Source organism: Pleurodeles waltl, chromosome 6 (genome assembly GCF_031143425.1).
Source record: "Pleurodeles waltl isolate 20211129_DDA chromosome 6, aPleWal1.hap1.20221129, whole genome shotgun sequence".
Classification (NCBI taxonomy): domain Eukaryota; kingdom Metazoa; phylum Chordata; class Amphibia; order Caudata; family Salamandridae; genus Pleurodeles; species Pleurodeles waltl.
Window position 1 is genome coordinate 8,098,636 of NC_090445.1, and position 17,130 is coordinate 8,115,765.

Sequence of the window (17,130 nt, forward strand, 5' to 3'; positions counted from 1 at the left end):
AACAATTGTATGGATCCAAAATAAACTTATTAGCACAGATGAGAGTATGGATCAAAGGGACTGCCTTACACACAACATGCAGTAGAAATCTTAGAGATGGTGACTTCTAGGGATGTGGGTCTCCGGTCACTTCTTGTAGTTTAGATCTTTCTCATTTTTCAATGAGGTAAGTGTGCTGTTTAGGTGACAAGTGTTTAGTCTTTTCTAGCTATCTTTAACATTATACAGCTATGGTAATGCTACTGTGGGACTCTCAGCTCAATGTTGAGAATGATTCAAGCATGTGAATCTGTAAAAGATCCAATGCTGGAGATACCATAAGGTGCAGGGAGAAGAGATTCTATGAGCTGCAAGGAGAAAATTTAGCAGGATTTGCAGAGAAGCAAGGATATGATCTAAAGGGAGAATAGATAGCTGGGTATGCAGGGAGAAAATAGAACTCAAAGATCTGAGAGGAACGGAGTGCGTATGATGTTTCAGGAGCGGAGATATCAGGGTCTGGGGGAGAAGAGACCATAGGATGAAGAGGGAGAATAGATCCCACGTTCTACAGAAGATATACCTGGTTATGCAGAGAGAGTCAGAGAGAAGAGGAAACAGAAGTATCTGCAGGGAGAAGCCATAACAGGATCAGCAGTGAGAAAATGACATGGGGTCTGCAAGAAGAGGTAATATGATGTGTAAGGAAATTAAATAACAGGACACACAGATAGAAGGGATAACAGGATTTGCAGGAAAAAAAGAGTATAGTATCTGCAAGGTGATGAAATCTCACCTGTGACCTTCGTTAATTAGAATAAAGCCATTTAGCTTCCGCTTCAATATGTACTGCAGAAAGGGACAGTGATATTTTTTTACACTGTAAATGAAAGGACGGTGTGAAAAGGGGCCAGATTCACTCATTACTCACTGTTATGACTTGTCTCTCCCTTCAGCGCGATTTGCTAGGTTGCCTGAATGCTGATACAGCTACCTGCATTAACGATCAATCAAGCTGAATGGCAGCATGCCTAGAACCCTTCTAGCACACGGTCATCCTACCTGTTGAGCGGAGAAGCTGAGTGCAAGAGAATGGCCTCTCCAGGCTTCAATAAACGCGCCATGCCTTGTACAAACAGTATGCAAGGACTTGGAAGGGCGCTATCGCTATCATGGGATGATAATAAGGGCATTAACAAGATACTGAGGCCTAAGAGTTCCTACCAGGATGAAGCACATGTGGATAACGGAGCTTCAGACTGGAGGCTGGCGGAGGTAGTCTGTGAACACCATACAGCTTCAGGTCTAACTACACATGATAGAGGTTAATAGGAACATTGTGCAGCCTAATGCATGGGGCAGGATGGGTGTGTGCTATGTAAAAGAGCTAATGAGCGTTACTTACCTGTAACAGAAATCCTGCTGCATAAGAATCTACTTAGGATGGATTCCCCTTCACCAAAGTGTTTCGAAGGTGTCCTATCTGAACACTGGTTTCCTGCATATCTACAATAGTTTGCATTAAGTGGCAAGGACCCCCATGCTTGCTGTGGGATGTGGGTATGGAAGAGGGGGTCCAAGTCATACGTACGTTGTTGATCATCAGATGCATGATGGTCTTCGGCATCAGGTCCCGGACGGTTTTGTTGACTATTCCCATGTAGGAGTCCACAAGGTTGCGGATGGTCTCCACTTGCCTTTCCAGCTGGGGATCCATGGAGTGCATGAAGCTGTCGGAGCCGTTTTCCTCAGCATCGCTTGTCTGAATGGGAGGGAATGAGAGATGGATCAAGCACAAGATACTCATCTTCAAAGACACCCCACAACTAAAGGAAAGGCTTTGAGATGGCCTGGTCGATTCCCAGGTCGAGAGGGTGCTAAGAGGTACAGAGGAGGGAGCAAAGGTTACAACACAGAGACCACAAGCCATTTCTCCATTAAGATTTTTCATGTGCCAAGTAGGATTTAGCACCAGTTTGCCCACTGCAAAAGGTCAGGAAAATGCTACTTACCATGTAAGCTTCTGTTTGTAGTGTGCAGTGCTGCAGAGTCACAAGCTTTGCATACTCCTGCCATCCACTGTTCGGGTTCGGAGGTTTGCAAGTTGTTTTTTTTCCAAGTCATCTTTCGAGTCAAGAGATGTGCTGTGAATTCTCCTCTCTGTATATATTGCACATGGGCACAGGCTCCATATCATATACACAATTAAACTAATAAGTGGAAAATAGTCTGCGAAATGCACATGCATGGGTATTTTCAGCACTACACGCTATGAACAGATGCTTACAGGGGAAGCAACATTTTCCATTCATAGTAAATGTGCTGTAGATACACATGCTTAGCACAGACTGTACAGGAGGATCATCCAGCAACTGGTGGCTGGTGTGTGGATAATACAGATGTCCAAAATAATGCTCTCTGCAGAGTTCGGCTGACTAAGGCCTGTTGACGTGCTAAGATGTCCACCCAGTTATGCTTGTTAATGGTACGTAGGGTTGATCAGAGAGCTATCTTACAGAAATGGGCTAGTGGAATGTTCCCTAGGAAGGGCACATTAGCCCTCTTTTTAAGAATGGATTGTGCCATAGGCGCAGCATGTAGAACTCTCTTTGCCTTATGGTAACAACTCTGAGTGCATGTCACAGTTCACCTGGTTATGGCACCCTTGCATAAAGGATGGCCCTTAGACAATGAGCTGATCTGACTCACGGAATGATTTGGTCCTGTTGATGTAGTACACAAGGAACCTTTTGACTTCTAATGTGTTAAGTGCTCTTTCTGCAACAGAATCCAGCTGCAGGAAGAAGACTGGTTTGGCTAAGATGGAAGGGCAATATCACCTTACAGCAGAACTTAGTGTTAATTCAAAGAATGACCCTATCTGTGTGGACCAAAGCAGTGGGAAAGGTGGAAAAGGAAAATGTCACTTACCCAGTGTACATCTGTTCGTGGCATTAGTCGCTGCAGAGTCACATGCTGTGCACAGTCCGCCGTCTGGTGTTGGGCTCGGAGTGTTACAAGTTGTTTTTCTTCGAAGAAGTCTTTTCGAGTCACGAGACCGAGGGACTCCTCCTACTTTGGTTCCATTGCGCATGGGCGTCGACTCCATCTTAGATTGTTTTCCCCGCAGAGGGTGAGGTAGGAGTTGTGTATGCTAGTAATAGTGCCCATGCAATGGAATGAATAAGTATGTACAAAATGATGGTTAAAGTAATATATTTACAAACGTACAAATGTTGAAGAATTACTTCCAAACGGCTACAGGCTGCCGGGGAGGCGGGTGGGCGCATGTGAATCTGCAGCGTTTCATGCCACGAACAGATGTACACTGGGTAAGTGACATTTTCCGTTCGATGGCATGTGTAGCTGCAGATACACATGCTGTGCATAGACTAGTAAGCAGTTATCTCCCCAAAAGCGGTGGTTCAGCCTGTAGGAGTTGAAGTAGTTTGAAATAAAGTTCTTAGTACGGCTTGACCTACTGTGGCTTGTTGTGCAGATAACACATCTACACAGTAGTGTTTAGTAAATGTATGAGGCGTAGACCATGTTGCTGCCTTACATATTTCGTTCATTGGAATATTTCCTAGAAAGGCCATAGTAGCACCTTTCTTTCTGGTTGAGTGTGCCCTTGGTGTAATAGGCAATTCTCTTTTTGCTTTAAGATAGCAGGTTTGGATGCACCGTACTATCCATCTGGCAATACCTTGTTTTGATATTGGATTTCCTGTATGAGGTTTTTGGAATGCAATGAATAGTTGTTTTGTGTTCCTAATTTCTTTTGTCCTATCAATGTAGTACATTAGTGCTCTCTTGATGTCTAATGTATGTAGTGCTCTTTCAGCTACTGAATCTGGCTGTGGGAAGAACACTGGTAATTCCACTGTTTGATTTAAGTGGAACGGTGAGATAACCTTTGGTAAGAATTTTGGATTTGTTCTTAGAACGACCTTATTCTTGTGTATTTGAATAAATGGTTCTTGTATGGTAAACGCCTGTATTTCACTTACTCTTCTTAGAGATGTGATGGCAATGAGAAATGCAACTTTCCACGTTAAGTATTGCATTACACATGAATGCATGGGTTCGAAAGGTGGACCCATGAGCCTTGTTAAGACAATGTTGAGGTTCCATGAAGGAACAGGTGGTGTTCTTGGTGGTATAATTCTCTTTAGGCCTTCCATAAACGCTTTAATGACAGGTATTCTAAACAGGGAAATTGAATGAGTAATCTGCAGGTAAGCAGATATGGCGGTGAGATGTATCTTTATGGAAGAGAAAGCTAGATTAGATTTTTGCAAAAGTAGTAAATATCCTACTACATCTTTTGGAGATGCATGCAATGGTTGAATTTGATTATTATGGCAGTAATAAACAAATCTTTTCCATTTACTTGCATAGCAGTGTCTAGTGGAAGGTTTTCTAGCCTGTTTTATGACCTCCATACATTCTTGTGTGAGGTTTAAGTGTCCAAATTCTAGGATTTCAGGAGCCAAATTGCTAGATTCAGCGCAGCTGGGTTTGGATGCCTGATCTGTTGTTTGTTTTGCGTTAGCAGATCTGGTCTGTTGGGTAGTTTGACATGAGGTACTACTGAAAGGTCTAGTAGCGTTGTATACCAAGGTTGTCTTGCCCATGTTGGAGCTATTAGTATGAGTTTGAGTTTGTTTTGACTCAATCTGTTTACTAGATATGGAAGGAGAGGGAGAGGGGGAAAAGCGTACGCAAATATCCCTGACCAATTCATCCATAGAGCATTGCCTTGGGAGTGCCGGTGTGGGTACCTGGATGCAAAGTTTTGGCATTTTGCGTTTTCTTTTGTTGCAAATAGATCTATTTGAGGTGTTCCCCAAATTTGAAAGTAATTGTTTAGTATTTGGGGGTGAATTTCCCATTCGTGGACTTGTTGGTGATCCCGAGAGAGATTGTCTGCTAGCTGGTTCTGGATCCCTGGAATAAATTGTGCTATTAGGCGAATGTGGTTGCGAATTGCCCAATGCCATATTTTCTGTGTTAGGAGACACAACTGTGTTGAGTGAGTCCCCCCCTGTTTGTTTAAATAATACATTGTCGTCATATTGTCTGTTTTGACAAGAATGTATTTGTGGGTTATCATGGGTTGGAATGCTTTCAGCGCTAGAAATACTGCTAACAGTTCTAAGTGATTTATGTGGTACTTTCTTTGATGAATGTCCCATTGTCCTTGGATGCTGTGTTGATTGAGGTGTGCTCCCCACCCTGTCATGGAAGCATCTGTTGTTATAACGTATGTTGGCACTGGGTCTTGGAAAGGCCGCCCTTTGTTTAAATTTGTACTGTTCTACCATAGAAGCGAGATGTATGTTTGGCGGTCGATCAACACCAGATCTAGAAGTTGACCCTGTACCTGTGACCATTGTGATGCTAGGCACTGTTGTAAGGGCCGCATGTACAACCTTGCGTATGGGACAATGGCTATGCATGAAGACATCATGCCTAGTAGTTTTAATACTATTTTTGCTTGTATCTTTTGTGTTAGATACATGGCTTGTATGACCTTGTGAATTGTTTGAACCCTTTGTGGACTTGGAGTGGCTATCCCTTTTATTGTGTTGATTGTCGCTCCTAAGTATTGTTGTGTTTGACACGGCAAAAGTTTTGACTTTGCATAGTTGATGGAGAAACCCAGCCTGTGAAGGGTCTGTATGACATACTTTGTGTGATGTGAACACTTTGTTAGCGTGTTGGTTTTGATTAACCAGTCGTCTAAGTAGGGGAACATGTGTATTTGCTGCCTTCTGATATGTGCAGCTACTACTGCTAGGCATTTTGTAAAGACTCTTGGCGCAGTTGTTATTCCGAATGGCAACACTTTGAATTGGTAATGTATTCCCTTGAATACGAACCTCAGGTATTTCCTGTGCGAAGGATGGATCGGTATATGGAAATACGCATCTTTTAGATCTAATGTTGTCATGTAGTCTTGCTGTTTGAGCAGTGGGATTACGTCTTGTAATGTGACCATGTGAAAATGGTCTGATTTGATGTAGGTGTTTAGTGTTCTGAGATCTAGAATTGGTCTTAGTGTTTTGTCCTTTTTCGGTATTAGAAAGTACAGTGAGTAAACTCCTGTGTTCTTTTGTGGACCTGGTACTAATTCTATTGCGTCCTTTTGCAGTAATGCTTGAACTTCTAGTCCTAGAAGATCTACATGCTGTTTTGACATATTGTGTGTTTTCGGTGGGACGTTGAGGGAATTGGAGAAATTCTATGCAATAACCATGTTGGATAATTGCTAAGACCCAAGTGTCTGTTGTTATTTCCTCCCAAGATTTGTAGAACTGGCTTAGTCTTCCCCCCACTGGTGTTGTGTGAAGGGGTGGTGTGACCTGTGAGTCACTGTTTATTTTGAGGGGTTTTGGGACCTTGAAATTTTCCCCGGTTTCTTGGGAATTGTCCCCCTCTGTATTGTCCCCGAAAACCTCCCCTTTGATATTGTCCCTGGTAGGTAGGTGGTCTTGTTTGTGAGGTGCTGGTTTCTGTGGGTTGACCTTGAAACCCTCCCCTAAAAGTAGTTTTACGAAATGTGCCAAATGTGCCTCTGCCCTGCGGGGAGTAGAGTGCGCCCATGGCTTTGGCTGTGTCGGTGTCCTTTTTTAATTTTTCAATTGCTGTGTCCACTTCCGGCCCAAACAATTGTTGTTCATTGAACGGCATATTAAACACAGCCTGTTGAATCTCGGGTTTGAACCCAGAGGTGCGCAGCCATGCGTGTCTCCTTATGGTGACTGCAGTATTTATTGTTCTTGCAGCTGTATCCGCTGCATCCATAGAAGAACGTATTTGGTTGTTGGAGATATTTTGTCCCTCTTCAACCACTTGTTGTGCTCGTTTTAGGAACTCTTTGGGGAGGTGTTCGATGAAATGCTGCATCTCGTCCCAATGAGCCCTGTCGTATCGCGCTAGGAGTGCTTGGGAGTTGGCGATGCGCCACTGATTTGCAGCTTGTGCTGCAACCCTTTTCCCAGCTGCATCGAACTTGCGGCTCTCCTTGTCCGGAGGTGGTGCGTCGCCTGATGTATGAGAGTTGGCTCTTTTACGAGCTGCTCCTACGACTACTGAATCTGGCGCCAGTTGTGATGTAATAAAAGCAGGGTCTGTAGGCGGTGCTTTGTATTTTTTCTCCACCCTTGGAGTTATTGCTCTGCTTTTAACTGGCTCCTTAAAAATCTGTTTAGCGTGCCTTAGCATTCCCGGGAGCATGGGAAGGCTTTGATAATGGCTATGGGTGGAGGACAGGGTGTTAAAGAGGAAGTCATCCTCAATAGGCTCCGAATGTAGCGATACATTATGAAATTCGGCTGCCCTGGCTACCACCTGTGCATATGCTGTACTGTCCTCAGGTGGTGAGGGCTTAGTTGGGTACGACTCAGGGCTATTGTCCGATACTGGAGCGTCATATAGGTCCCATGCATCTGGATCATCTTGGCTCATGGTGGTATGAGCTGGTGAATGTGGTGGAGTTTGTGCCGGTGATGCATGGGTTGACTGTGGTGAAGAGGGTGGTGGAGTTACTTTCTTTACAACCTTTGCTTGTGGCTGCTTGTCTTCTTGTTGGAAGTCAAGTTTTCTTTTTCTCTTGATTGGGGGAAGAGTGCTGATCTTCCCTGAATCCTTTTGGATAAAGATCTGCTTTTGCGTGTGATCTGGTTCTATTGCTTGTAATTCCTCCTCAAATCTGTGTTTTTTTTAGTTGGGAGGACAGTCCTTGTTCCTCTGAGTAGGAACTGGTTTTCGGTTCGGTTGCCGGGTGTTTTGGCACCGAAACCGTGACTTTGGATTTTTTCAGCTCCGACAAGATCTTTCTTCTTTTCGGTGTCGTGCCTTCTCGGTGCCAACCATCTTCGGTGCCGTTGTCTCTGTGCCGAGCAACTTCGGTGCCGCTATCGACCCTTTTCTGCACCACTCTCTCGGTCCCGAGATTGCTGCGTGCCTGTGTCTCGACCTGAGTCGGACGACTTCGGCACCAGCTCGCCCTTTTTCGGTGCCGATGGCCGGTCACCTACTTTATGGGTTAAGCCATGGCCTGTTGGCGGTGGCGTCCCCTGGGCTTTCTCTGTTTTTTCGTGTGATCTTTGTTTCGACGTCTTACTCACGGTTGGTTGCTCTTCGACGTCGAATTCTTCGGAGTCTGACTCGGGGATGGAGAATGTTTCTTCTTCCTCCTCGAACCGTTGTTGTCCTGTCGGCGTGGACGCCATCTGCAACCTCCTGGCTCTTCGGTCTCTGAGCGTTTTTCTCGACCGAAACGCGCAACAGGCCTCGCACGTATCCTCCTTGTGCTCGGGGGACAGGCACAAGTTACAGACCAAATGTTGGTCCGTGTAAGGATATTTATTGTGGCATTTAGGACAGAATCGAAACGGGGTCCGTTCCATCAGTCTCGATGTTGCACATGGTCGGGCCGACCAGGCCCCGACAGGTGATCGAAATTACCCTGAAGGGCTACCGGAGCTTCTTCAAGATTTGGTGTCGATCTGTCTAATCTAACCCGATACCGAACGAAACAATACCAAAGGATTTTTCCAAAATTCTGACTAACTTTCCGACCCGAAACACGGAGCGAAAAGGAACACGTCCGAACCCGATGGCGGAAAAAAAACAATCTAAGATGGAGTCGACGCCCATGCACAATGGAACCAAAGTAGGAGGAGTCCCTCGGTCTCGTGACTCGAAAAGACTTCTTCGAAGAAAAACAACTTGTAACACTCCGAGCCCAACACCAGACGGCGGACTGTGCACAGCATGTGTATCTGCAGCTACACATGCCACCGAACATATAAATATCCCTGACTAGTTCATCCATACAGCATTTCCCATGGCCTGTGTGGATACCTGGCACCATAGCCTGGGCAATTTGAGTTTTTTTTGTGATAGCAAACAGGTTGGTCCTTGGGGTGCTCTAACTCTGAAAGAATATGTGAAGGCCCTGGAGGTAGAGTTCCCGTGCGTTCTACAAAGCAGGTCCGCAAAGTCAGTGTCGACCCTCGGGAGATGCTACGCTATGAGGAGAATGCTGTACCCGAGTGCCCAGTGCTAGATCATCTGCGGTAGGTGGGAGAGCTCTTGGATGTAATTCATGATGATCATGTTGTCTGTTCAGATGAGGAGAACCTTGCCCCAAATTACCTGTAGGAAGGCTCTGAGGGCTAACTGAATGGAAAGCAGTTCCAAATAACTGAGGTGGCAATCTTGGTATTGAGAGGGCCACTTTCTTTGGAGTATGTACTGGTTGAGATGCGACTCCCACCCCATGAGAGAGGGATCTGTGACAATGGTCACCTGTGAGACGGGTGTATCTAAAATACCTGCCTTGCAGCATGGTTATCGTTGTCCATCATTGCAGAGATTGGTGCAATTTGGCCTGTACCAACAATTCCTAGTGACCCTCTACTTGAGGCCACTTGACTGCCAGCCACTCTTGTATCAGATGTAAATGCAACATCACATGGGGAAAGATTGCGATGCATGAGGCCATCATTCCTATGCGGTGCATGAACGGTATGAGAGGTGAGCCAACGAGTGGCCTGAAAAAGAGGCAGAAAGTGCTGAAAAGCTGCAACGCTTTACTTGGTGGGGTAGACTTTGCCTGTCACTGCATTTAGAATTGACCCCATGAAGGGCTATATTTAAAGTGGCTGCAGACGGGACTTTGTGGCATGCATAATGAAGCCTAAGCTGTGAAGCAAGGACACTTGCTTCAGGGTGTCAGATACTGAAGTTTCCTGATCAGTCAATCATTGCTGTAGAGGAAGACAAGAATACCATCCCTGTGCAGTTGTGAAGGCACCACTGCTGCACTTTCTAAACACTCCAAACTGGTAGTATTATCCACTTACCACAAAGTAAAGGTACTTCTGGTGGGCAGAGTGGCTGGGGGTGTAGAAATAGATGTCTTTGAACTCCAGCACCATCATGAAATCCACCTTATCGAAGGAGGGGGACAGCGTTTTGTAGGGCTGTCGCCCAAAACTGGTTGACTACAATGTAGCGGTTGAGGAGCCTGAGATCAAGGAGTAGACCAAGGGAGCCTTCTTTCTTGGGGAATAGGAAGAAAAGGAAGTATATGCCACTCCCTTGATGTTGCGAGAAAAACCTTTCAATGGCACCCTTTTAAAAAAGGGCTTGCACCCCCTTCCTAAGGAGCGGCGGGTGATCGCTGCTCAGGTTGTGTGTGCAGGTTGGGATGTTGGGGATTGTGTGCAGTTCGAGCAGGTAGCTGTATTGGTCGAAAGTTAGTAACAATTAGATGTTATCTCTTTCCAGTGGCAGAGGAAATCACATAAGTGCCCCAGACAGGATACGTATGATTGGGGGAAGTCATTGCTTGGAGGGGATAGCTCTCTTACCTCTCCCCCTGTTGTTTCCTCTATATGACCCCTAGTGTATCTCCTGCCGGCCTAGTAACGGAAAGCCTGCGGCTTTGTCTGAGTGAGTGTGCTCAGGCGAGGTGGTCCTACTGCCCTCCCACCCTCTTCACTGGACTGGTGCTTCTGAAATAGCCCCTGTATAAAGAAGCTTGGATAGCCCATATGGTCTTGGCAGTTTCTGTATCCCTTTTTTTAATCTTCTTGAGCGTCTCATCAACCTGTGGCCTGCAGAGGTGCCCTCCATCAAACTGGAGGTTGAGGATATGCTAAGGGACCTTGGGTTTGAACCTGGAGAAACAGATCCCGTTTTGACACCTAAGGAGGACCCTGGAGGCAATGTCTGCGGCATCCAACGCACAACAAACTTTGGTGTTGGAGATGCATTGCCCCAGAGACTATCTCCTCCCCACTCTTCCTCAATCTCTTTGGGAGGTGCTTGAGGAGTTCCTCCATTTCCTCTCAGTATGCCCCATTATGCCTCGTTAGAAGAGCAAACAAACTGGCTATCTGCTGATGGGAAGCTGCTCCTACCGCCATACTCTTGCCCGAAATACTATCTTTTTGCTCTCCTTGCTCTAGTTTAGTGGAGGAGTCTCTCTGGTGACTGGCAGTGGAGGAGGGGTGGATAAGTTTGGTGGATGCAGAGGACTGAGATAGAGGGACAGGACTAGTGGCTGTGTCTCATGGGTAAGGGCTACAGGGAAGGAACCTTCAAAGAAGGTCCTTCCTCAGGAGCAAGTCTAATCTTGTGAGGTCATAGGCTCTGAAAGTAGAGGGGGTGTGGCAGAGATCTTGACAGTAATTGGGTATATGAAGAGATGCAGTTTTCTAGCATCCAACCCCTGTTGAAGCCTCTCAAGGACTGGGGATTCGGCGTCTGCCTCGCTGGGCATCAATGGCAGTTTCAATCTCTCCTTCCTCTTCCAAGCCCCAGATGGTTTCAGGGCTGAGGAGGGTTTCGCCACGGATGCCAGCTTGTGGGTGGTTGCTAATGGAGGTGTTTGTGCCAGCCTCTTGTGGTGGCGTTGATGTTTGATGCCTTTGGAGCAGTTGGTGATCGACAGGTGATGGAAGTCAATGCCCTTAGCTGGATGTTTAGCGGTGTTGACCGGAGCCTTAAGGCAGCAGGAGCCCATGACTGGTACTCCTGCAAATGCTGTACTCAGGGTGCGCTGCTCAATTCCCTTAGGAGCAGTGTTCTGCCTCATGTGGAATCTTTTGTGGGGCCTGGCTTTGTCCTGAGTCACAGGCATACTCACAATTCTGGGAGTGGTGTTCATCAGGGGCCCCGTCTTTGATGCTAGGTCGACGTCTTCTGGCTTGTCATCAGAGACCTGGGTGACAGTTGCGCTACTGGGAGCCCAGTCAGACTGGCGTCCTCCTGTTCCTGGAAACAAAGGTGATCCTCCTCCTTGAAAATGTCCAGGTTGCCAGAAAGGTCCTAGTATTGCATGTTACTGTGAGCTCAGAAACTTTCTCTCCAGTACAAAAGTGTTTTCTTTGAAGGCAGGGCACGACAGGCAAGTGGCACTGTTGTGGTTGGGAGATAGATTGCACATCTCATGGTGGTTTTCTCACAGATATTTGGCATGGCAGTGAGGGCAATTCTGGAATGGTGTACATTCCTTCACCTTCTGAGTATTCTTCAGCAACAGCAAGAAGAAAATGTGCTCAGTCCCCAAGATCAGCTAAGCCTTCGATGCCTTGATGTGGAATCGGCAGTCTTTGGCGGCAATGGGAAACTGTGCACGTCAGAGTGGTGGATAGTGTCTACATTCGACGGAACCCAATGTGGTAGGGAATACAATGGATGGAGTCACTGCCAATGTGCAATATACACCAAGAGGAGTCCAGCACATCTCGATCCTCATAAGACATCTTAAAAAAAAAACACAACTTGCAAATGACCAAGCCTAATATTAGATGCAGGAGTATGCTAATATTGTGTGTCTGCAGCCACACATGCTACTAACATATTTTCTGGCTACGTCTGTCCCAGGTGGTTACATGTCTACATTTAAAAAACTGAGGCAAATTTTGTTTTCTTCATTCACTTTTATTGTGGTTTTTGCACTGAGCTGAAATGGTGAAAAAATCCTCTTAGCTCCATTTGTCCCATTAGGAAATTAAAGCAGGCCCCAGGGTGATTTGCCTGACAGTTGAACCCTCTTGAAGCCCTGGCAGTTCCAGGAGATGAGTGGTGGTTACATTCAGAGGCTCAGAAAAAAGGACACATGTAAATTTGGATTCTTGTGCCTAGTGTCTCCCCCCCAATACAATCCCTACGAATATGTCCCTCTCGACAATCTCACAGGCCTCTGTTCAGAAGAATCATGAAGAACATGTGCTAATCATTTCCATACTCTACAGCATGCAAAATAAAAGGAGGGTTATTGATCAGAAAGTGAAACTCAAGAATTAGCAGAGAACAAAGTTAATATGAGAGTTCAGAACCGGGTTAAACTGAGGAGAAAAAATGAATGAAAAGAAGTCAATAAAAGGAATGGAAAAAAGTCTCTGGTACAAAGTGACAAGAAGAAGGGAGACTCCCTCAGAGAGATGGGTCCAAAAGAAGAGAAGACACTCGAAAACAAAAAGAAGGCAGAGAGAATGTTCTGGGCGCATCTGGCAAGCAGAGCAGCCAGAGCCCTGCCACTTACTTTGTCCTTGTCCTGGGGTCAGATTTTGAACAACAACCACAAAAAAAAAGTAATAAAATATATTTTAGTTGATCAAAAAGATTTCAGTTCTTACGTTACGTAGTAAATTACAGTTTCCTTTGGCTGAATGCAAACAATGAGCTGTGTCTAACTCTCAACGCAACTGTAACCGGGCAGGTAAGTGAACACGTAACTGGACATTTGGGCCGGAAGAGAAATCCGGAGGCCCCAGAGGCCTCATGCACAAAGGATTTTGAACTTGCAGAGCCAGTAGAACTGACTTTGCAATTCCAAAAGACAGAATGAGCAGTGTATTCCCATTATTAAACGATTGAGAGTCACAAGGAAAAGAGGGTAGTCAAAGGATGTGCCTTCCTCCTCATGACTCGTGTTATGCACATATGTTTTACAACCATTTTTCGGGGCACAATGCATGGAATAGTTTTGAGTGGCCCTGGATTTGCTTTAGTGAATGCACTGTACACATACAGTTATGGGAGTGGGCACAAGCATCTTTAGTTCCTATGTATATTTTGTATTACACCTTCATTGCTGGCCTTGTGGACTCTGTGCCTGTGGCATTTTCTGCATGATCAACCTGTTTCTCTCACAGTTAGAAGAGTACATTCAGCTGCAAGTGCCAGTCTACAGATATTTTTCTCACTTGAACTAAGAGATTTTGTGACCCGGGCCTGATTAAGTGACTCCGATGCACTGGCCCAATCCCAGTGAATTCACTGAGAGGTTGTGAAGCCTTTAAAAACAGAGGCTCTTCTAAGTTCCAGCTAGATTACAGTCTCTTACCAGTGTACTTCTGTAAGTAGAGGTTTGTAAGATGATAGCATACTATGTGACCTGGACAAATACTAGGACACTTGCGGAATACGGTTTCTAATGACTAACAGTAGGCATTTAGGGCCAGACGTATGAAAGGATTTAGCATTTCTTAACATACCGAACAGCAATTTCGGTCGGCAAGAAATGCTAAATTGCCTTTTCAGATGTACAGACGCCAAAAGGGAATCGCAAAATGCAATTTCTACTCAGCTAAAATCACATTTTGCAATTCCCAAATAGGAAATTGCAAATAGAGATTTCCTATGTGTGATTTCCTAAGCACATGTATAAAGCATTTCCTAAATGTGAAATTGTCATTTAGGAAATGCAGTTATCATCGACTTCAAGTTGATAGTAACCATGTGCAAGTTTAAAAAATACATTTTTTAAAGTGCTGTGTAGCGAGCAAATGCGCCTAGGGCATTTGTGCACTTTACAAGTGCACAACATTTTTGGGCTGCATTAAGGGGGAACTGTAGGTCCCTAGGCAGCCTTTCATTTGCATTTCCTAATTTGAGATTTCCTAATAGCGATACCTAGGAATCGCTATAGGAAATCTCTATTTTTGTACATTCCATTTTGCAATTCCTAAATAGGCATTTCTTAGAATTCACTATTTAGGAAATGAAAAATAGGAATTTCGTACATCTGACCCTTAAAGCAGTATGGTCTTTCAAAGAATACAAAAAGACATTGAAATAGCCAGTGTTCAGTAGCAGGGTAGGTGCAGTGTGTGTTATGATATAAATGCATATGCCAGGACTATTTCACTGAGAACACTGATTTGGAGTGCCATTTTTGCTACACACTGTCTGGTTGCAACTCCCCAATCATCAAAAGTAAGCCTCAACTTCTCAACTTGCTACGCTTGAATGGTTAGGCGCACTTAAGGAGTTTAGTTAGTTATCTTATCACCAGTACTGTGGTACACCTGACATTGGGCCACAAGGGGACTTGCTAGTGACTGCATGAGACCTCAAACCAGGACAGGGTTTGTGAACTGTAACCCAAGTGAATGTGCCAGGTCACAGTCATTTATGTCTGGACACCTTCCTTTGTGCCAGGATAGTGGTTTCTCCAGACCATAATCAGTGTACATATGAGAGCACAATGTAGTGCCTAGCTTTCTTCACAGATGCTCAACATTTCAAATTTAAGCTGAATTTGTAATTTGCAGCCACCTTGTTAGCAGCATCAGACACATGTACTGAGATCACAGATGGAGAAGAAAGGGTGTTTGAGGTACAATGATTCAAAAGAAAAAAAAAAAAAACATTTACACCCAAAGTCCTTTTTCTGGCATCATACAAAATGAAAAAAATAATAAGTTAAAGGATATAACAAAACGCTTAGCTAGTACCTGCTTATGCCATGTATTGTATCTTTCTAGTTCTCTACAACTATAAAGTGAACAAAGGAAAAGTTACTTACCTATAATCCCAATTGTCTTGCAGGGGAATACTTAAAAGTTAAAACCACTGAATTGTGCTGTGTATGCCCTGGATCAAATTACCTAATGGCGTTCGCCAGTAAGTAGTTATAGTTAGGACCTAGTTTCCATAGGAAAAGCTTTTTTTGTTTTGCCAATAACTTTTGCCACTGCTTGACAAATCTTCACAAAATGTTCAACACTAGTTTGCCACTCACTCCTGCTACTGTTTGGAATGTTTCAGGATGATTCATCCAGCAGGGATCAAGAAAAACAAGCATTTACAATGCAAAGGGTCTAGAGTTTGCTCATGTTAGAGCTGATTGCGTTGTAAACTCTTAACCCGACTTTTCACCTATCGGGCAAAAGTTCATTTATATACATAACCCGAAAAAGTAAAATCAAGTATGTAAAGCGCTCGACTTCTGCCAAGCGAGATCGTGCTCGTAAATTAGAGAAAAAAAAGTCCACGAGCCCGATGGAAAACAGCGAGCCTCGCATGTTTTCTGTACTTGGTCGCTGCGCTCGAGGAGGGCTTGCCACCGGAAAAGGCATGACATATGGGTGCCTTCAACTAATGAAAGCAAGCAGATTTTATTAGGGAAGCCCACGAACCAATAAAAAACACTGACGTGACGTTGACAGGGCTCCAAGCCCTTTTCTAAATACAAAAGAGTCTCGCTGCGATACGCATGCAACACAGGCTCGACCCTAAAAAAAGGATCGGTGGGGTGGGTATGGGGGGGGGTTGTTGGAAGGGAAGGTCCCAAAAATGTTTTCCCCATGAAATTTCTCATAGGGATTTTAGACATGACTACAGCCCGAACCACTGGAAGGAGTTACACCAAATTTGGCAGAAAGCTAGCTCTTGGTCCTGAAAGAGCCCTTTTTGTGATTTGGTGTAAATTTGTTCAGTATTTTGAGTAATCAAGGAAAAAAACAAAATTATATATCTGGGGACGAGGACCATCCGCGGATCAGACAGATCTTATGCTGAGATCAGATTAGCTGTCAACACTTCAATCAGGAAATGCTGGCAGCCATTTGAGGACTCAGCTGTGTCCCCAAGAAAAAAGTTGAAAGAAAAAACAAAAAAGGAACGGGGCAGGGTAGGAATACCCTGACCACCTAGGCCTGGTGACAGGGACCCCCAGGGACCCCAGCAGGGTGAAAAATCTTAAAAAACAAACATAAAAACAAATGCGGTTTCCTGCGCTTGTTTAAAGTTGAGCTTCCAGGTTAGCCAGGGGCATACATTTATATGTATTTTGAGGAGGTGGGGCACACGTTGCTCCCCTCTCCATGGCTAATCTCGGCACCAGGGGACAACAACCTCAACAGGGCCGACCAAATGTACATTTCATTGGAGGGGGGGGGGTTGTGTTGCCCCCTCCCAAGGCTATTAACATCTCAGGGGGCAAGCACATCCCTGGGGCTAAGCCCAAAAAAAACAGGAGGGGGCCGCACAAACCCCCGCACTCCCTTAGCCACCACTTCCCCAGGGCCAAGATTAACAACTAAAAAGGGAAGGGCCATATTAGGCCCCAGGGACCAGCTCCTCCCCCAGGGCTTGGCATACTTGTTAATAGGGAAGGTGGCACCTCGGCCCCCCTCCCGGACCATATTCGGCCCGATGACCACCACCTCCCCGGGGCTGGCCCTGAAAAAACAAATGGGGGACCCCCCTATTGAAGCCAATAATGGCTCTGGGGAATGTCACCCATGCAAGGCCGGCACGCAGTTGTTTGCTGTTGCCTGGCGGGAGCTTTGACGGCTACTGCCAAGCGAGAGCAAACATTAAGTCTGCGCCTAGTGG

At 45.3% G+C, this 17,130-nt stretch overlaps 1 protein-coding gene across 6 annotated transcripts in view; it reads right to left on the minus strand.

The window, feature by feature from the left end:
* The window catches only part of DNM1 (dynamin 1), a 714,309-nt gene that overhangs the window by 105,190 nt on the left and 591,989 nt on the right, over positions 1-17,130 (minus strand). For all 6 annotated transcript variants that reach the window (XM_069236983.1, XM_069236985.1, XM_069236981.1 and 3 more), the window contains one exon: positions 1,571-1,741. In XM_069236983.1, the coding sequence (XP_069093084.1) occupies positions 1,571-1,741 (171 nt within the window). The remainder of the gene's footprint in view (positions 1-1,570; positions 1,742-17,130) is intronic.